Below are 19,473 nucleotides of genomic sequence, written 5' to 3' on the forward strand. Positions count from 1 at the left end.
GGTTAACTTAGAATCCTCTAAATGGGTTTTTTTTATTAATTTGGAAAAATTTTAGGTAATGATAATTTTTTAAATTATAAAATATTTATCATATGTTTGTCATCTCTTCATTTCATGGAATATAAATATTATTATATGTTTTTAATGACTTTCCTTTTGCGCAAAGAAAAAGAATTAGCATTAATATAAGGATAAAATAATAACAATTTAAATATTTTGAAGAGGGAAGGGGAATTTGATGCCTTCCAATTTTCAAAAAATTAGGATGGAAATTTTAAAGTGACAAAAATTTATGGCATTCCAAAAGCATTCATTGTGGCATGGCACAGTCTAAAAAATGCAAGAGAATATATTAGGAAATTGACAAATATAAGAAGCTGAAAGTGAACCTTCACCATCTTAAACTTTATATCTTTTTAATTTTAAATAAACCTACTATAATTATATTAATTTTAATTAAAATTACTAGTAAAAGTACTTAAATAAAAGCATTTTCAGAATAAAAAATAGAATGAGGAATTGTTTAAATATTTTAAAAAATTACCTCCTGCCGCCGCCGCCGCCGTCCTCGTCGCACCGTTTGACCACCATTGGCCGTTCTGCGCGATTACGTCGATATATATATATATATATATAAGAGAATTTAGAAATTATAAAATTTTGGGTCTCACACGTGTCAGTTAGTCTTTGATTTAGACTGACCGTCCTCTTCCGCCACATCGCCAACTTCCGTAATCTTCTAACGGCGACAATAACGCCCCGAATTAATTAAATCCCTTTTATGTTGATAAAAAAAAAGAAGGGAAAAAAAGTTTATTCCGACGTGGCATGCTTTATCCCTACGTGGCTCACGTCACAATTATGACATAATTAAGCTTTATTCATCGCGAAGGCATGAATAATTGGATTAAAAAAAGAAATTTTAAAATTATTTTCGAATAATTTTGATCTATTTTGTCATCGCTTATGAATTTTGGTAAGTAATGGATAACGAAAAGTGGTAAAAAAAGGTGGGCCGTGAGATCGTCTGAAGGGGCACGTGTACTAAATCCGATGGAGCAAAGGGGAATGGGAATAGCGGTCACCGACGATAAGCGGTGCGGTTACCGGTTGGTCAAAGGTATGTCATGTCGTATAAGAGGTGGGTTTGGAGGGGTTTTTGCTGTCGCTATTTCTCTATTATTTTCTTCGACGTCTGGGTTCGATTGGAGGAGAGAAGAGAGAGAGAGAGAAAGAGAGAGAGAGAGGGAGAGAGAGGATTGTAAATCTTCTCTCTTCGACGAGGGAAATTAGTGGTTTGTGGCTGCCAAAATGGGGATTTGAGGTGGGAACGGAGGCGTTTGTGAAGTCTGTTTTCGGTTGAGATCTGGAGGATTTGGCGCCTGGAGCTGTTCCATCTGTTTCCGAAGAGGAATTTGCTGGAATTCTGAAGCTTTTCCGAGGACCCGAGGGAGATTTTTGAGATCTGGATGCGGGCTGCACCCGTCGCCGCTTTGGAGGTGAGGGCACGAGGCTCTGCTCCGTTTCCGGCCGTGATTCGTCGGATGGGCCTAAAAGAGCCGAGTTTTGGCGAGTTTTCGCGGATTTGCTCGGAGATTTTGATTTCGTGTGTTTTGTATGACGATCGGTGGAGATCGATCCTCTGTGGTTTCCTTTGTGATTCCCTGGGATTTGTCTCGTTGGACGGGAGATCGGGAATGATTTCTGCGGAATTTCGGTGTTTATCGCAGTGATCCCGTTGGTATTGTGCAAATTCGAACTGTTTCACGATCAATTCCTCCGGAACTTTGGAATATATTTACGATTAATGGTTATGCTTGATTGTAAACATGTTGTTTATTGAGGCGCACGGATCCCTAAGCAGGTCTATATGTCTTCACCACTTCGCTTCAGGGATTTGAACTTCTCTCTTGGATTAGGAAAAAACGTTTTTTTTCCTATTCCTTTCTTGCAGGATATCTAGGCAGATGCATGAATTCAACTAAACTTGTATCTATTAGAATATGGGTTAATCTAAAATAGCTCATAGCTCCATGTGCAAGGCAGGTACGATCTTTGATCTAATGTTAATCAACATATTTTTCATTTTTTAAAAATCAGAGTTATTCATATTAGTTTTCATGGTTAGGTGAGAATTATCGATGGATATCCTTCCCATCTTGTTTTGAGTTTCTCTTTTTTTTTTTAAAAAAAAAATTAATTCTTTTTCCCTGACGTCAATTTTCTAGTGATATTTTGTTTCTTCTCTGGTTCATCGATTTTAAGGGGCATATGAGCCTTTGCGATGTCCTGTAAAAGTCCTTATAAACCCCTGTGCAGAGATTTTCAACGCAGGTCTTTGTAGTGTAAGAAATCTCTTCTTGTTTAAGATTTAGAAGTGTGTCCTAAGCCCTCTTACGGAACTCTACACTTTTAGAAATCCGTTTGTAACATTTTTAGGCAATTTATTTTTCTCATTGAATGTCTGTTCCGACAGATCGGTGGATAATCGGTTTTACATGATTTAGTTTTTCTTTACCTTGGCGACATTCTATCGATTATATTTTTGAAACGGAAGGCTTTTATGGATTAGTGTTCTGTAGTAATAAGTCATATAAGGATCCTCTCTTCAAGAATTAAACATCAGTATTCGCATGGATCTCGAAGTTGATCCAATATGTCAATTCTCTTTTGTTGTGCTTGTAGATTTAAGGGGTATATGACAGATTCACTGTATCTGAATTTTGGTTTTGGATACAGATTATGGATGCATTGCCGATGCTTTGTTGACATGGGATAAGTTTATTGATGGTATGAATCTTTGGGATATGGTGTCCCAGAAGAAGTTAGATAATAGATTCGATGGTTACCGGCTTCCTCTTATTCCACACTTTCCAAAATCAACCAAGGTAATTAGTACCTAATTCAATGTTTATCTCTATTTTGCTTGTTCTGGTTTCATAACTTTTCTTTTCCAATTGTAGAGAAAGCGCTCGCCAAGAAAGAAACGTGATGATGATCAGTTGTGCCCTTTTGATTTGCTTGTTGAAGTAGCTGGGAAGTTGTCATCAAAGAGTGAGAATTCTACTCTCTCCCCGTGCTGCATTAATGGGACATATAAGGAGGTGGTTAAACAGGATTTGTTGTGCACCGAAGAGGCACAGAAATCTGAAACTCCTGATTTGTTAAGCAACACTGTTTTAGTCCCTGAGATTGACATAAAAAAACAGGTGGCTTGTGCCTCAAAGGAACTCCCACAAGCTTCAGTACCAAACTATTCAGAACCTCCCTGTCTTTCTGTGAAGTCTAAGATACATGATACTGCTGCTGGGGGATTGGTGGTCTCAAACGGTGGAATTGGATGTTCTGCTTATACTGACACATGTAGATCTGGCTCGATAAGGAAGTCTTCTGCTATTGCAGAAGTTGAAGAAGAAAAAGCTGAGTTGACAAGAGTTGTGAAATATGAAGATCAGATGACTCAAAATAGGTCAGAACTCAATTCTATGGATATGTACTGCTTGGAGGATCCTATTGGATTGGATGTCAAACCTCCTGCTCCAGCTAGTTCCGACAGTAGTGCTGAAGTTCCAGTGTGCAGGGATTGTCCCTGTATTTGTTCAATGCCCAAGCATGAAAGTGGCATGGAACATATTGTACATAGAGATGATGACGATAGCGTTTCTGGGTGTACTCTCCCTAATAGTACTACTAATAAGGTCTCTTGGCCTACAAATTGTACAGGAGATCATGGAAAATGGAGGCTTTCCACATCAAAGTATTGGAAAGCAACCACTAATATGTCAAAGTATGGTCAGATTTCTCATCATGGTATGCATTTATGTTTAATTTCCTTATTGGTGATGCCCAATTGATTCTTGTTATGGCTTACAATTAGTGCTCCTGAATATCACTAACTGTTACCATTTATATGATTGGACTTAGTAGATTTGGTTATATTCTCCTCCCAGATACACAAAGGAAGTCCTTTTTACATGGCAAGCAAATGTGTTACACTCGTCAAAGAACACACAGAAGCTATTTCAAGAGGAGGTTTTTTGAACATCGCTCTGTATCAACATCAAATGGGGGAATATTTAGAATGGAGGTTTCCAATATGCATGAGAAGAACAGCAACAATGTAAAAGTGTATAATCCACATGGAACTGATATTCAAGGTTTATTACATCCCAAAGATTTTCAATTCCTGCATGTTGTTTTGTGTGCTTACCTGTAATCTGACATGCTTTCATGCAGCAGATGGTGCAACATCTACTAAAGTGGAGCAAAGTTCATATAAATCAGGTGATTATCATAGTTGATTAGATAACTAAAACAATTGACAATAATTGGTAATTTTCATTCATATACTAGAATATCATTACTTGAGGGGTTGCATCTTCTTTCTCTTTTTTTTTTCAGTGAAATTCAGCATAAAATCTTTTAAGATTCCAGAACTTTATATCGAGATACCTGAGACGGCTACAGTAGGTTCCTTGAAGGTAATGTTCAATCTGTCTGTGTGTTAGCTTTTTAGTACGCATGCTATTAATGAATCTGAATGACTCAAATAAATACTATGCATATTTGTAAATTGTCAAATCTCATGGTGCTAACATGATAGAAATTCCTTCAATATTTTTTATAGTGGCTTATATAATGTCTTAGCATAACTTGAGGTGAGGGATAAAATATTTTACTTGGTACTAGTTCCATGGATCATGTATTCGATTCAGTTGCTTGGGTTAATTTGGATCAAAACTCAATCCATTCTTTTGTATTCATGTTGATTTCCTTCATGACTTTTGGAAAAAATCTGTATGTTTTTACACAGAGGGCAGTTATGGAAGCAGTGACTGCTATACTTCAAGGTGGACTGCGTGTTGGTGTTATCCTTCAAGGAAAGAAGGCTAGAGATGATAACAAGACTCTATGCCAATTTGGTATTTCTAATGGAGACACACTAAATAGCTTAGGATTCACACTGGAGCCGACAGAGACTCAAACATCGCCACCACTAACATGTTCTAAAAATTCCCATTTTCTCTGTCTCAATGATGCTGTTGAACCATTAGCAAGGTAGGTGGATGATCTTATTCCCCCTTTTATAATAATCCTTACTACTTGTCTTGGAAAATTTTCTAGATGTTTGTATTATAAAATCAATCGAATGATTTCTTATGCTGGATGCTATGGTCTTACATTTTGCATAATAAGAAAATGTATTTTTAGGACATTTTAATGTGTGGTTGCATTTTCCTTTTTTTTTCAGGATACCATCTATATCTCTTTCTACAGACCAGGATCGCTCTGATGCCTCTCTGCAACCTGTAGTTACCTCCTGCCCTGAAAGTGATCATGATTCTGTTCGCTCACGGACTGATGCATTATCACTTGATAAAACAACTGAAAACAAACTGGCGCTGGTTGCTCTCCCAGCCACGAGCAATGGAGCACTTGCTGTTGTTCCACTCTGCAAGCCAAAGCGCCTTGAGCATGCTCAGCGACGAATTAGGAGACCCTTCTCGGTTGCCGAAGTGGAAGCACTGGTTGAGGCAGTTGAAAAGTTTGGAACTGGAAGGTCTCTTTACTGTTTGATTCTCTTCCAAATGATCTGACAATCATTGGTTAATGCAAAGCCTGACCATTCCTTACATCTATCTCCATCCATTTTCAGGTGGAGAGATGTCAAGCTTCGAGCATTTGACAGTGCAAAACATCGAACCTATGTTGATCTCAAGGTACTTGTTATACTATCAGTAGCTGCTCCACGATACTATGATCATTCTTCTTCTTCAATTTTTGTGCTAGTTCCTCTAATTGTTCTTGATTTTTTTTTTATCCAAATGTGCTAGCTTTACCAAGTCAATATCTTTCTGAAACAAGTGCATCTTTTAAACCATCTCCATGTGTTTCATGAACAGTTTGTTTCTAAACATTAGTAGCAAATTTGAACACCATCAAGTTAGGAAACGTTTAAATGCATTAGTTACAACATGCACGACAAGAATAAAAGGCCAACTATTATAAATCTACCAAGTTTGATTCCTGACAGAACTTGATCTACTTATTGGACCCACCCATTGTGGTAACTAGTTGAGCTGATCAGTTTTGAAAACCCCAGGTTATCGACTAACATGTGTTGATCCATGCAGGATAAGTGGAAGACTCTGGTGCACACAGCCAAGATCTCCCCGCAGCAGCGGCGCGGGGAACCGGTCCCCCAAGAACTGTTGGACCGGGTTCTCGCGGCCCAAGTCTCCTGGTCTCAGCAGCACGCTAAACTCCGAATCAAGGAAGAACCCATCCTGCCATTGCCACCACCAGTTGTCTGCTCTGACCCAAAGCAGCAGCTCACTTCATCTTCCTTGCTGGAGCCCGTAGAAACCTGAGAAGTTGATTTGTCAATGTAAAATTCCTCAAAAAAACTCAAAAAACAAAACTAAAAAATAAATTAGTCCTGTGTATTACTAATACTCTCACACACAATCATTCTTTTCTAAGCCAGGATTATTTCCCCTATTTTTATTTTGAAAAGGGACTTCCTTTGGCTCTTGATGTACATGATTGTCCAGTGATCCAGGGAACCCCACAAAAGTACTGATGGAATAAGAAAAGTGTTCTCACATCTTTTATTCTTTTCATTAATTGAGTTTGAATGCTAGGTTCTATTTTCCTTCAGTTTGTTATTTATCTGCATCTATTTACCTTTTTTTGTCTATTTATTATCTTGGCTGTGAAATATTGAGTCAGTTTGTAGTGTTTTGACTCGATCAGTTCCACATTCGATTCGACTAGCTGGTTTAGTCGTAGAAACACTATCTTAGAATTCATGTCTTTGCGACTAATTCTTAGCACCTTGTTGGCAATTGATCTTGTTTGGCTCTGGCACATCAGAAAGGTTCACCAGGCAACATGTAGGTCGGTTCTGAAACTCTGTTCATAGTTTTTGCCCTGAATTAGTAATATTCTAGTGATCTATCAGCATTCTTTTGGCATTTTCTATGATCTTTCTTTGTACAGTAAACTTTCTGTGTTGGACTAGACATTGTTCGAGCGGTTTTCTTGATGTTTAGTTGCCAAATTAAATGCTGATAGCCATTTAAATTTACACAATTATTAAGTGTAAAGCGGTATGCCAAAACAAAAAGGAGATCACTCATAAACCTCAATACATAGAACAAACAATAGATAATACACATTATGACGGAAGGTCATCAGCACTGAAGAAGCTGAGCTAAAACAAAAACACAAACTCTCAAGGGGAAGAAGAAACAAGTTTCAATAAGTTGGTGGATAGTAGTAGTATCCGCCGGCTGCAGGATTGTAGGCCGCCGGCATCCCGTAGGGCATCGCCGGATTCGGCATGAGGGTGCTGTTTGTCAGCTTGGCCAAGCTGGTCTGGCCCTGCATTCCATCCTTGGCGTACTGCTGCCACAAGACCTGCTCATGCACCAACAATTGTTGCTTCTTCTCAATCTCAGCCATCTGGACGTAGGAAGGTGGAGGAACACTGAGGGATGCCGCAAACGGATCCTGCCCGATCGTCTGCACAGTGCCATCGGGTGCCGGAAGGGCAAGCACCGGTGCCACACCACGTCCGGGCGCTGGCAAGGCCACGCTGCTCGCGCTTCCGCTGCTTGCCTGGGCATGCACTTGCTGCCTCACGGTGCCTTGGTCATACATGCCGTTCAGCAGTAGCGGATCCAGCCCTCCGGCCATCGCCGCCTTCTGCTTCGAAAGGTTGCTGGCAGTTTCCACAAGGACAAGTTCCCAGTCGGCTTTGCCAGCTTCTGCTGCAGGATTTTGCCAGGCAGAGCTCACACCGGAATCCCCGTCGGTCGACGGGAATGCTTCCCATGAGCCATTCGCACCTTCGCCGCCCGACGGCCCTTGGAAAAGGGCCAATGCAAGTTTATTAGATTGATCCTCAGCAGTCACACCGTTCTCTCTGAGATCCACCAGGTCAGCTTGTTGCGGCGGTGGCTGCTGCTTGACTGGTTCCGCAGTCGGCGGCGCCGGCTGTGGCTCCTCTTCCTTGTAGTCAGAAGGTGCAGGCAGAGCTTTGATGCTGCCCATGTCCTGCTCCGGTTCCGCCGCAGGCGCTGCGGCTGCCTCTTTAGGAGGGCTCTTCGGCCTCCTCCCTCGATCCCTCACAAACTCTTCCAGTGTCTCCAGAAGCTTGTCGCTGATGCATTGCACCTCTGGATACTCCGACGACCTGGCCACCCCCGTGTCCTTGCACCACGCATACAAGGCGGAGAGCTCATCGATCTGCTTTGCAGCGCTAGCATAAGCCTCGAATGATCTTACGCAGTCAGGGTACTCCATGTCGAAGAAGCGGTCGAGAAGGACAGCCAGGGTCTCACAGATATCAGCATAGAGCTGGAAGCTCTCCCTGACGAGAGGGTAGAGAGCGATCAGAACCATCCTGCTGTGCTTTGCGTTGCCCGTGGGGCGGCAGGCCAGGAAGCGCTCGAGCAATTGCTGCAAGTGATGCATCTTCCCAAACACTCTCTCTGGCTTCATCTCCCTCAGTGGCGTCGGGGGCTTCTTCTCTTCCCCATTCGGGGATGAGAACGATGATCTTCCATAATTGCCATATGCATAAGGATCATGATCGCCATAATCAGCTCGATTCCGGCGGTCGGTGCTCCCGCCTTGTTTCCTTTCAAACATTATGAACTCCAAACGCTGATCCAGATACAGAGCATAGGTGCGGACGAAAGCGGAGTGATCCCAGGAATTGGAGTGCGCCTCGTCGCGGAAATCAGACATGTTCAGAAGCCGTGTCCCTCTTCGAGTCGCGTAGAGAATCTCGTGTTGGAAGGCAGGGTCTCCGTCTGCGAGGAGACGATGAACGAGAGTGAGGGCCTTCAGGGCCACGATCCAATCGCGAGTTTTACCGAGTCGCCTGGACACGGTCGCGATGCAGGCACTGACATGGCCCTTGGAGTAGGATGTGATGTTCAGGATCTCACGCAGGTACTTCTCGCTAGCTGGTTCCTCGTCATGGCTAGTCGCCTTCACTATCGCCACATCGAGCTCCGGGGCCATGTTGCTCGAGACCTTGGCCAGGCTGATGCTGGTCTGGTCCTTCACTGTTCCCAGAGCCTTTCTGATGCTGGGTGCCATTTCTGATCGATCGAAAGAACTCAAGAAGCAAAATCTTGAAGTCTGTTCTAACAAACAGTTATAGAACACATCAGAAATCCATTCCTTCTAGTAGATCAAGAACATTAAATGTCTAAAGACAAAGACAATCTAAACTGAATTTTCGGCTACTCGAGATTGGAATGATGTTCAAAGACGAAGGAAACATAATTCTCATAAGATAACATCAGATGCTTCATACATATTGGAATTGGATCAGATGCTTAGGACACTCCCAAAGAAGATTTTAAAAAGTAATCCACAAGAAACCTCAGTTGATCATGGCATTTCAAAGCGGTCAAGAGCATGAGTGATTTGGATCTCCCGAAACCTCGGTTGATCGACAGGATTCACAGAAGAATTCCAACAAAAAAGGAAAGAAAAAAAAATCGAATTGAGGAGCAGCTTTCACCGGCGATCTCTCACTTCGCCTGATATCGGCCCCTTAGTCTAGGAAAATCTATCCGATCCAGAGCCAGACAAGCGGAAGTAGCAAACGTCTAAGAACTAGCAGATCTACACATGGTGCTCATAAACCTAATCGAATAACGAAAAACAACAATCACCTTATCAATAGCCTCCTCTGGCGAGAGATTCCTCCCTCGGACACACCGATCTGCTATCTCGCACGCCGATCTACCTCGGATCTCCGAGCCTCCACGAAGTTGACTCAGCGAAGAACCGAGGACCAGGCCGCCGACCGACAGAGTGAGATACCGACGCTACTCCTCCGCTTCTTCTGGCGGTGAATAAGTACCGGCGGCTCCGAAATCGCTATCCGACGAGAGATTCGGGGCGGCCGAAATCGCCGTGGTTGAGCGGCGGCACGCGAAAAACCAGCTCGCGATTAAACGGCACTCCGAAGCGAAAGGTGCGAACTAGGAAAGCAATAACAGGGGGGCTTGGTTTAATTTCAATAACAAGCAGTAAATATTTTCAGTTTCCACCCTACGTCCCTAATTTCCCTTCCTTTCCAGTTTAATCCCACAAACTTTGGTAAATATCACTTCACTAAATTCTAAAGACTTGGAAAACATTTTCCATTAAGCTCCTGTAAACTTACTTTTTCATTCATTGTCCTACAAAGTCGTGTCTTTTTTTAGGTTATCCATGGAAAACAATTCATCCAATAATATATTATAATTGAAACTTTTCTATAAAAAATAAAATTTATCATCTTAACAATTCACATAATTCATCCTATAATCATTTATAAAGAGATAAATAAATAAATTACACTTGAACCATAACAAAAAAAATATTAAATTTGATCAAAATTCAAATTTTTATATTCCAAAAATTATATAAATATCTTACTATAACCTTAAGGATATTATAATTGAAATTATTAATAGGATTGATGAATTAAAATAATATTCCATCAACTTTATTAAAAAAAATAATTTACAATTTTATTCAACTTGAAAACATTTTAAAATTTATAAAAACAAGGAGTGAAATGATAAACTGTAAACTTTATAAGCTTTTCAAAAAGGAATTTAAATTTGAGGAGAAGTCGATTAAAAGCTATTATATGTGGGTGTGCGGCATCTTTTTGTCTTAATTATTAAGTGATTCCTTTCCTCCATCAATTATTGTTTCATTGCTTCGTTTATAAAAGCACTCGTGATCCAACATCAAAGATTAATATCTTATGGCGGGTGCATATGTAATTTTGAGATTAATTAGCACCTCCACGAGAATTCCATGAGGGTTTTTTTATGAAATAAAATACTATCTAAACCGTTTGACACAAAAGAATAAAGCTAACCAAATCAAATTTAAATTTATTTAATTGTTTAATATTTTTTAAATTTATTTACTATATAAATAAAAATTTTATTAAGACACATAATTCACAAATTTTTTTATAAATATTATTCATAAACAAATCATAATATTTATTTACTTAATTTAACAAATTATTCATAAAACCTACATGCATTAAAAGAATATTAAAAAATTCTTATCAATTCACATATCAAATTATCATAAATATTTAATTCACTTACCGCCAAACCAAAGAAAAATTATAAAATATTTGTTTAAAAAATACTTAAGAGATCACCATAATGCCAAATTCTCTCTTTATGAATAAACTTAAAAACCAAAAAGAAAAGCTTATAATTTCTAAAAGTAAACATCTTTTTAAAGTCACATCGAAAAACATTTTATGCGCCAGGTTTCCTTGAATTTCATTGTTTAAAAAAAAACTCGTTAAAATGTTATCTGAATGTCAGTAAATTCAAATCATGTTACACATATGCCAAAAGATCAGAGAAGAATAAACGCAAAGATTATTTGGAACAAAACCTAAATTGATCGCATCGCAACCGACCCGATTCGGCTCCGTTCTTAATTTTGTTCTTCACAGCAAGAGCATTGGAGCGTACGCAGATCTAGCCACCGAAGCCATAGAGAGTCCTTCCCTGCCTCTTAAGGGCGTAGACGACGTCCATGGCGGTGACGGTCTTCCTCCGGGCGTGCTCAGTGTAGGTCACGGCGTCGCGGATCACGTTCTCGAGGAAGATCTTCAGTACGCCGCGAGTCTCCTCATAGATGAGGCCGCTGATGCGCTTGACGCCGCCCCTCCTCGCGAGGCGCCGGATCGCCGGCTTGGTGATGCCCTGGATGTTGTCTCGGAGGACCTTGCGGTGGCGCTTCGCCCCGCCCTTGCCCAAACCCTTGCCGCCCTTTCCTCGTCCCGACATGCTTCAGATTCGAGCGCGATCGTCAGATCTCTGAAACAAACCGAAAGGAGATCAGCTTAACAGACGACAAATCAAGAGATATCGAAACGATCGATCGAAGTAGGAGAGAGGGCTCTGTTCTAACCTCCCGCTGCGTTGTCGGAGGAAATCAGAGCGATGAGGTAAACTTGTGGGGTTTGTTGTATTTATAGCAACGAAGCGATGCTGCGGATCCTTGGTGCGGACATGGAAGTGATTTGAACCGTTGATGATGGAGAAATGGACGGTCGATGATCGGTCAAGGGGACTCCCACGGATAGCAAGAGGATTTTATATCAAAAAGCGTTCCAATTTTTATCAAAAATATGAATGATCATCTTTATTTTTTAAAAAAGCATTATTGGGCCATATAGCCTGCACCACTTATTGGGCCTTAATTAATCTTGACCGTAATATGGTTTACATAATTCTTTAATCCAACGATGAAGACACTGGACAACTCATCGATCCGGTCACGAAGTGTTGGGTCCAATCACCGCCATCCTCTTCTCTCTATATAAACTGGACCCTTCGTTTCTTTCCCATCCCCGACGCCATCTGGATCTCTGTTCGGATTCCTCGCTCCTCCGTCGAAAGCGATCACAATGGCGCCCAAGGCCGCTGAAAAGAAACCCGCGGAGAAGAAGCCCGCCGCCTCCGACAAGCAGGCGGAGGAGAAGGAGAAGAAGGCCGCTGCGGAGAAGGCACCGGCGGAAAAGAAGCCCAAGGCCGGAAAGCGCCTCCCATCCAAAGACAGCTCTGTTGCCTCTGGCGACAAGAAGAAAAGGAAGAAGGCGAAGAAGGGATCTGAGACCTATAAAATCTACATCTTCAAGGTGCTTAAGCAGGTTCACCCGGACATCGGGATCTCCAGCAAGGCCATGTCCATCATGAACTCCTTCATCAATGACATCTTCGAGAAGCTCGCCCAGGAGGCGTCCCGCCTTGCTCGCTACAACAAGAAGCCGACCATCACCTCCCGTGAGATCCAGACCTCCGTCCGCCTAGTCCTTCCCGGTGAGCTCGCGAAGCATGCCGTGTCTGAGGGCACTAAGGCCGTCACCAAGTTTACCAGTTCTTGAATTGGCCTTCGTCAAAATTGGTTCCCTATTGATCCTGCCAGCGATCTCGATATCTAGGATTTTGTTTAGTGGACTGCCGATGATGTAATATAGTACTTTCTGATTTCCTCTCCAAATTGCTAAGGATCTAAGTGTCCACAAACCCAAGAATGATTTATTCCTATCGAGAAATCTTCAAATATCATACAAAAATACCAAGCAGTAGACAAACAAAAAATAACACAGACCAATTTTAGAATTTTAAAACAAAGAGTATGGATTACAAAATGCAGTTGCAGTTCATAATAAAAGCCAACAATTTCGGACACTATCTCCAAATATATATGAATTATAGCAACCAATTTAAATGCATGCTATTGTTGAACTAATCCCCAAATAAAATGCTTCCGCCAAATATATCGTAAATGAGATGAAAAAAAGATTGGATACGATCTCAGATAAATCCACCTTCGGACCACTGCGAAACAGAGTGCCCATTTTGTTGGGAACCCTTGTTTGATGAACTGTAATTGTACTTGTAACTGCCATATTCGTCGTCATTCTTTGCTTCATTATCCCAACCTGCCCAGCCTTCGGTGCTTTGCTTTCCATTCCTCGGCTCTTCTTTGACCTCCTTATCGTCCCAGTCGTCCCAGGAGCTGATGGAGTTGTAGTGATTGTTTGAATTTTCCTGCACAAATTTTTCGTAGTAGCTGTTGTTGCTGGGGTTCTGGTGGCGAGGCCAATTGTCGATCTTCCAGTCAATACCTTCTTTGGTGTATTCCTCGACTTTCTGCGACGCTATTGCCATGACGCCTCTCATGATTCCCCAGGTCTTCTGCCCGAGTTCCGTGGTTTTTGCAGTTACCACACTAACTGTATCATTGACTTTCTGATCATACCCTGACTCTTTCATCTGGTGTTATCAAATCAGCAATTACAACATATAAATATATGATTTGATCAGCAAGTTTGATATGTATACCTATTCATCAATAAAGTTACTCGAAACCAAGTTGCAGATGAAAACTTAGTAGTTCCAAACCAACAAGAACTAAGATAGGCTAAACAAAAACCTGGTGCAAAGCTTAGATTGGCATGGGTTGAAATTGTATATGTCTATGTTAAAACTAAAATCTCATCTATTTATGAACTGAGCTCTTCGAATCAAGTATGCTTGCTCATGGAGCATTACGAATATAAATATTTAATTTTGTGTCTTTCTTAATAGCTCGAGCTTTTAGAATAAATGGTGCAAAACAAACATTTAAAATGGAATTTAATGCACAAATTGCTAGTACTTTGATCTGCAACTTACCTTCACAAAACTTTCAGACACCCAAATCAAATCTCACTTTATCTACTTCAGATCCTTAAAAGTGTCATCCAACATCAAGTTACACAAAGTCCTCTTGAATCCTGCAGCATAATTTGTATGCCTAATTTGTGGAATTTAGACTATTTAGTAGCTGGGAGGATCCCAATTTGATCCGAGGTTAACACCATAACGTAACTAGTGCTGCGACTGGATGAACTCCATTAACCTAAAAAGTTTGCTCAAGGAACTCTGCAGTAGGTACGAATCATAATGGAGACATTGTCAAATTGCACTAACTTCTTTCACAATGAATCACATATAGAAAAAATAAAGAAGAATATGAAACTCTTCATACTCCATTTGACTCTGAACCAATCCATCATTGCAAATCCTAGATCCAACATGATTTGAAAAAACAGTGGCTATGCCTAACCTTAGAATTAAAAATCAGTACCTGAAGTATGATACAAAATATTATAGCAATTTTGTTAACGTGGCTAAGATTCTAAATAGCTCAATTAAAGCAAATGCTGTAATTCAACAAACATTTTAATCTGATTATTAAGAGTGGATCCATAGGAATATGGATGCACGGAGGAAACAAACTTTTCCATACAGTTATGCCAAGGAAAATCTGATAGCAAGCAGAATAAGTGAAAAACATCATGTAGGAACTTAGTTCTCTAAGTCAAGAATTAATTGAACTGACAGATATCTGTTTGTTAAGGAAACACCACCAAAGTCACAAGTGCAACTAAGTTTTGTTTTTTTCACTGCTACTTGCAAAGACAACAAAGATAAAATAGCAGTATCTGACATAGTAGAATGCGTGTGCACAACATACTGTCGGTAAAATCTGTACAGGAAGTAGCAGTACCTTGGAAGACAACTCCTTTGTTCCTGCTTGAACAACATTAGCAGCAGACTGCGCAGCTGAGCTTGCAACCAAGGATAGTCGGCCAAAACCCTATTGATATGAGCAAGTAGTCAGTCAATTTATTTTCTTAGCATCAGTTGTAAGTTATTTATTCAAATACAAAAGACAACAACAAAATGCAATTGGGCAAAACCGAAAGGTCAACTTCAAATTTTGTTACCTAATACAAATGTGATAACCATACAATAATAGGTTCGTGTTAGAAGCACATATTACAGACTTAGTTAATTTCATTACTATACTTGATGGAAAAATGATGCGATGCATATGTCACATGCATTAGGTCATTCATTTGAGAATAAGACCTCACTTGTTAAGTTGATATTAGTGTATTAGATGATCAGTTATGTGATTCAGATTCTTGCTTTCTTTTTCAGCACACTCTGCCAATATGTTTGTGAGAAGAGCGATTCAGAAGTCTTAGTGGAAAAAGAGATCTTTCAAAGTTGAAAATTTGCATTGTTTGTCATTGCAAAAGTCAAAAATTCACATGTGACTTTGTAGACATTTTAATTACCATATATGCCACAAAGAGAAGAATGCAGGCAAAACTCTAAATTAATTATTTTTTATAGCAATTTATGTTAATTTAAAATATGCAAAATATTTTACATAAATTTTTATCAGCAATGGTTGATAATAATTTCTAATAAATAACAGATTCTTAGATACCTAATATTTATTTCGTTTTCATGAAACTAAACATATCATATTGATCTCAATTATCTAATTATCGGTTTTCTTTTCTATTGACAAATACAAATACTTTAGAAATACAATAAGCTGTTAAGTATGTAGGAATCATATTTTTAATAAATATAAAGCATGTATTTGAGAGTATATAGTTCTCAATTGAAGTTGATGCATCTGATCAAATAGTCAATAAAATACTATAAGTACATGTATGCGATAGTAAAATACAAAATCAAAGACTTTTTAATGAGATATAAATATATACTTGTGTGCATGCAAAATTATGTTAAAAAAAAAGTTTTGACCTTCATGTAGTACCCATTTCACCGTATAGCACAGGTTGAATGTGCAATAAAGAGAATGTTGTCACAATTATGCGAAAATAGTAAGCACTATGGTACATTGTCAATTAAATTAGTTTTTCCATGAAAAATATTCTACAAGAGATAGAGATAGTAGATAGGCAAGAAAGTAGAGAACTTAAAGCCATGATATTATAAAGAAGATTCAAGTGGATTGTTCATCACCTGAGAAACGACGGAAACCGTGTCCCGCAGCGCATCGCTTTGTGCATTGTTCCTCTGAGGCGGAGGTGTCGATCCGAATCCCACATACTTCCCCCCTTGTGATGGTGGAATCCCTTCAGGCCGAGATTCATTTTCCTCCATCTTCCTCATAAAGAAGCTTTCCTTGTTAGCTGCCGATGCCTCCATCTGCGACCTAGTGTATTTCTCCTCCGTCGATATGGATATGGAAGTTTGCTTCGACCCCCCAAATCCTCCGCCACTCCCAGCCCTAATAGCACCTGCCGACTGGTTCCTCGTCACGTCTAAGTGGAAACCGTCATCATCCCAGCTATCCCACCCGCCATTGCTCGACAACGTCTTGCTATTCCCGCCATTCAGGCCCAAGGGCGGCCTTTTGCCCACGGAATTGAGGGTTTCCTTGACGACCGGAGGGTCCTGCCAGGGTCTTCCCTCAGCGAGAGACTGGATCCGGTCGCGGTACACGGCGGCGGCCCGGGTGTTGTACTTGGCCACGATGTCAATCTCCTTGCCGACGCCGTAGTCGGAGAGAAACGCGTTGAGGCGATCATTCCCACCGGCCTCCATCTTCTTCAGCTGGATCTCGGACCACGAGTCCATGGTGACGGAGCGGACGAAGCTGATGTGCACGCCGAGGCCGCGGTGCTTCCCGGAGCACTCGAGGCACATAAAGACGCCGTAGGACACGGAGGCCCACTGCGGGTTCTTCTGCGCGCAGTCGACGCAAGTCTTGTTCCCTGGCCGCGCCTGTAGATCGCGCAAACGTCGCGACGCCGCCGCCATGACCGATCCGATGACAGATCAGAGATCGATCCAAGTGAAAAAGAAGAGAACGGAAGCGACAGAGAGAGGAGGAGGAGGAGGAGGAGGCTTCTAGAGATCCGGCTATCTCCTCCCCTCTCGTGTGCTTTGGACGGCGAAAGAAGCGCTTAATATTTTCGCCCGCCGCCGACACTTCCCATTTAGGAAAAATATCATTTTAACCCCAAAGTGTTATCACATTTTCAATACACCCTCCCTATTTTCAAACGCTATCAAACTACACCTCGGTCAAAACATGGCAAACACTTTTATTTGGCGAGCGAAACAAGGGTAAAATGCAAAATTATAAAATTCCTGAGGCCAAGTGAAATTTTGTTCCCTGCTTGCTGGGTGGTGACGTGGCCATTTGACTACTTTACTTGTAGGTACCGGGGCTTCGAGTCCAAACTCAATTCCATCCGACTGTTCCGTTAATTTTAAAATTTTAACGAGTTTTCATAAATAAAAAAAAGGGAAATGAAAAGGAATTTAGAGGATAAAATTCAAGAGAACTATGATTTTTTTTTTTTAAAAAAAAAAGTACTATATTACATGGTCAACAACCTACTAACAAAACAAGCAATTAACATAAACGACAACAAAAACCCTAGATATTAGATCACTGGGAGGATCAACGGAGAACCAATTGACGGGAATCGATTCAAGAACTGGTAAACTTGGTGACGGACTTGGTGCCTTCCGAGACGGCATGCTTCGCGAGCTCACCCGGAAGAACGAGGCGGACGGAGGTCTGGATCTCGCGGGAGGTGATGGTCGGCTTCTTGTTGTAGCGAGCAAGGCGGGACGCCTCCTGGGCGAGCTTCTCGAAGATGTCATTGATGAAGGAGTTCATGATGGACATCGCCTTGCTGGAGATCCCGATGTCCGGGTGAACCTGCTTAAGCACCTTGAAGATGTAGATTTTGTAGGTCTCGGATCCCCTCTTCGCCTTCTTCTTTTTCTTGTCGGCAGAGGCAACGGAGCTGTCTTTGGATGGAGGCGCTTGCCGACCTTGGGCTTCTTCTCAGCTGGTGCCTTCTCCGCAGCGGCCTTTTTCTCCTTCTCCTCCGCCGGCTTGTCAGAGGCGGCGGGCTTCTTCTCCGCGGGCTTCTTTTCGGCAGCCTTGGGCGCCATGGGAGATCGCGATCGATAAAGACGAACGAGAGGTCGGAACAGCAAATGGCGTTTGGAATGGAAAAGAATTGATGGGCAGGTAGTTTATATAGGAGAAGAGGATGGCGGTGATTGGGGAGAATGTTTCAGTACCGGATCGATGAGGTGTACAATGTCTTCATCGTTGGATTCAGAAATTATGTAAACCGCATCGACGGTCAAGATCGTTGAGCATATTTTATAAATCATATTTGGTGTTGCATAATGCTCAAATTTTAAATTCTTCATTAAAAATTGCTCTATTAAAAATTAAATAAAAATAGCCCATCGAACCGGTTCACGGTCTTTGAAAATTTCGATTAAAAAAAAAAATTGGAGCGCTTTTTGATATAAAATCCTCTAGCTATCCGTGGGAGTTCCCTTTACTTGTCATCAGCCGTCCATTTTTCCGTCATCGACGGTTCCAATCACCTCCGAGTCCGTACCAGGGATCAGCAGTTTCGCTTCATCGCGATAAATAGCACAACGGCCCAATCCTTCTGCATTGTTCTCATCTCCGCCAACAACGCAGTCAGAAAGGCAAGAACGGAGCCCTCTCGCCTACTTCGATCCATCGTTTCAATTGCTCTCGAGCAATTTTCCTTTCGATTTATCGTGTTAAGCTGATCTCCTTTCGTTTTGCTTCAGAAATCCTTGGATCGCGCTTGATTCCGAAGCATGTCGGGACGAGGAAAGGGCGGCAAGGGTTTGGGCAAGGGCGGGGCGAAGCGCCACCGCAAGGTCCTCCGAGACAACATCCAGGGCATCACCAAGCCGGCGATCCGGCGCCTCGCGAGGAGGGGCGGCGTGAAGCGCATCAGCGGCCTCATCTATGAGGAGACCCGAGGCGTACTGAAGATCTTTCTCGAGAACGTCATCCGAGACGCCGTGACCTACACCGAGCACGCCCGGAGGAAGACCGTCACCGCCATGGATGTCGTCTACGCCCTCAAGAGGCAAGGAAGGACTCTCTATGGTTTCGGTGGTTAGATCTGCTTGCACTCTAAACCCCTTGTTGTCGAGAAAAGACTAAGAACAGAACCGGATCGAGTACGTTCGCAATGCGAGAAATTTTATTTTTTGTTCAAAGCTTTGTGTACAAGTA

The 19,473-nt window shown here is 41.5% G+C and overlaps 7 protein-coding genes across 11 annotated transcripts; 3 read left to right on the top strand and 4 right to left on the bottom strand.

Annotated features, from left to right (window-relative positions):
- Window positions 1-1,232: 1,232 nt before the first annotated feature.
- On the top strand, window positions 1,233-6,596 carry LOC141811586 (telomere repeat-binding protein 2-like). Of its 5 annotated transcripts, XM_074699603.1 has the most exons (11): window positions 1,233-1,499; window positions 1,920-2,046; window positions 2,740-2,888; window positions 2,964-3,810; window positions 3,951-4,157; window positions 4,237-4,284; window positions 4,402-4,481; window positions 4,814-5,058; window positions 5,252-5,560; window positions 5,657-5,720; window positions 6,135-6,596. In XM_074699603.1, exons 2-11 carry the CDS (start codon window positions 2,034-2,036, stop codon window positions 6,369-6,371), a joined length of 2,199 nt encoding a protein of 732 aa, XP_074555704.1. In that variant the 5' UTR covers window positions 1,233-1,499; window positions 1,920-2,033; the 3' UTR covers window positions 6,372-6,596. The 5 variants fall into 5 exon arrangements, with proteins under 5 accessions (XP_074555704.1, XP_074555703.1, XP_074555705.1 ...); XM_074699602.1 differs by having other exon boundaries at window positions 1,233-2,046; XM_074699604.1 differs by having other exon boundaries at window positions 1,233-2,046; window positions 4,240-4,284.
- A 519-nt stretch (window positions 6,597-7,115) lies between these two features.
- On the bottom strand, window positions 7,116-9,998 carry LOC141811730 (putative clathrin assembly protein At4g32285). The gene is made up of 2 exons (XM_074699776.1): window positions 9,699-9,998; window positions 7,116-9,156 (listed from the first exon to the last, which is right to left on the bottom strand). Exon 2 carries the CDS (start codon window positions 9,112-9,114, stop codon window positions 7,261-7,263), a length of 1,854 nt encoding a protein of 617 aa, XP_074555877.1. The 5' UTR covers window positions 9,115-9,156; window positions 9,699-9,998; the 3' UTR covers window positions 7,116-7,260.
- A 1,406-nt stretch (window positions 9,999-11,404) lies between these two features.
- LOC141811666 (histone H4) lies at window positions 11,405-11,988 on the bottom strand. The gene is made up of 2 exons (XM_074699694.1): window positions 11,968-11,988; window positions 11,405-11,873 (listed from the first exon to the last, which is right to left on the bottom strand). Exon 2 carries the CDS (start codon window positions 11,841-11,843, stop codon window positions 11,532-11,534), a length of 312 nt encoding a protein of 103 aa, XP_074555795.1. The 5' UTR covers window positions 11,844-11,873; window positions 11,968-11,988; the 3' UTR covers window positions 11,405-11,531.
- Window positions 11,989-12,424: 436 nt separating this feature from the next.
- LOC141848546 (histone H2B.10-like) lies at window positions 12,425-13,076 on the top strand. The gene has a single exon (XM_074736588.1). The coding sequence runs from the start codon at window positions 12,467-12,469 to the stop codon at window positions 12,941-12,943; it is 477 nt and encodes a 158-aa protein (XP_074592689.1). The 5' UTR covers window positions 12,425-12,466; the 3' UTR covers window positions 12,944-13,076.
- An 84-nt stretch (window positions 13,077-13,160) lies between these two features.
- LOC141848545 (putative ADP-ribosylation factor GTPase-activating protein AGD6) lies at window positions 13,161-17,317 on the bottom strand. Its single transcript, XM_074736587.1, has 3 exons — window positions 16,398-17,317; window positions 15,118-15,207; window positions 13,161-13,838 (listed from the first exon to the last, which is right to left on the bottom strand). The coding sequence occupies exons 1-3, from the start codon at window positions 17,196-17,198 to the stop codon at window positions 13,377-13,379; spliced, it is 1,353 nt and encodes a 450-aa protein (XP_074592688.1). The 5' UTR covers window positions 17,199-17,317; the 3' UTR covers window positions 13,161-13,376.
- A 401-nt stretch (window positions 17,318-17,718) lies between these two features.
- LOC141848598 (histone H2B.3-like) lies at window positions 17,719-18,391 on the bottom strand. Its single transcript, XM_074736646.1, is given in 2 exon segments — window positions 17,719-18,210; window positions 18,213-18,391. Coding segments are annotated over 2 exon segments (471 nt in total). The 5' UTR covers window positions 18,351-18,391; the 3' UTR covers window positions 17,719-17,877.
- A 492-nt stretch (window positions 18,392-18,883) lies between these two features.
- On the top strand, window positions 18,884-19,457 carry LOC141811602 (histone H4). Its single transcript, XM_074699622.1, has 2 exons — window positions 18,884-18,908; window positions 19,017-19,457. The coding sequence occupies exon 2, from the start codon at window positions 19,047-19,049 to the stop codon at window positions 19,356-19,358; it is 312 nt and encodes a 103-aa protein (XP_074555723.1). The 5' UTR covers window positions 18,884-18,908; window positions 19,017-19,046; the 3' UTR covers window positions 19,359-19,457.
- Window positions 19,458-19,473: the final 16 nt, after the last annotated feature.

The sequence above is a fragment of the Curcuma longa genome, chromosome 17, assembly GCF_044706935.1.
Source record: "Curcuma longa cultivar G26 ecotype Majalengka, Jawa Barat chromosome 17, ITB_CL_G26_1.1, whole genome shotgun sequence".
Lineage (NCBI taxonomy): Eukaryota > Viridiplantae > Streptophyta > Magnoliopsida > Zingiberales > Zingiberaceae > Curcuma > Curcuma longa.

Excerpts from the sequence above, each read along its gene's own strand:
- LOC141811586 (XM_074699602.1), top strand. Across the intron at positions 2,889-2,963 it reads ACTTTCCAAAATCAACCAAG|AGAAAGCGCTCGCCAAGAAA; the intron begins GTAATTAGTACC and ends TTCCAATTGTAG. Across the intron at positions 4,158-4,236 it reads ACATGGAACTGATATTCAAG|CAGATGGTGCAACATCTACT; the intron begins GTTTATTACATC and ends GCTTTCATGCAG.
- LOC141811730 (XM_074699776.1), bottom strand. The coding sequence starts at position 9,114 with ATGGCACCCAGCATCAGAAAGGCTCTGGGAACAGTGAAGGACCAGACC.
- LOC141811666 (XM_074699694.1), bottom strand. The coding sequence starts at position 11,843 with ATGTCGGGACGAGGAAAGGGCGGCAAGGGTTTGGGCAAGGGCGGGGCG.
- LOC141848546 (XM_074736588.1), top strand. The coding sequence starts at position 12,467 with ATGGCGCCCAAGGCCGCTGAAAAGAAACCCGCGGAGAAGAAGCCCGCC.
- LOC141848545 (XM_074736587.1), bottom strand. The coding sequence starts at position 17,198 with ATGGCGGCGGCGTCGCGACGTTTGCGCGATCTACAGGCGCGGCCAGGG. Across the intron at positions 15,208-16,397 it reads CGGTTTCCGTCGTTTCTCAG|GGTTTTGGCCGACTATCCTT; the intron begins GTGATGAACAAT and ends TCATATCAATAG. Across the intron at positions 13,839-15,117 it reads CAAAGGAGTTGTCTTCCAAG|ATGAAAGAGTCAGGGTATGA; the intron begins GTACTGCTACTT and ends TGATAACACCAG.
- LOC141811602 (XM_074699622.1), top strand. The coding sequence starts at position 19,047 with ATGTCGGGACGAGGAAAGGGCGGCAAGGGTTTGGGCAAGGGCGGGGCG.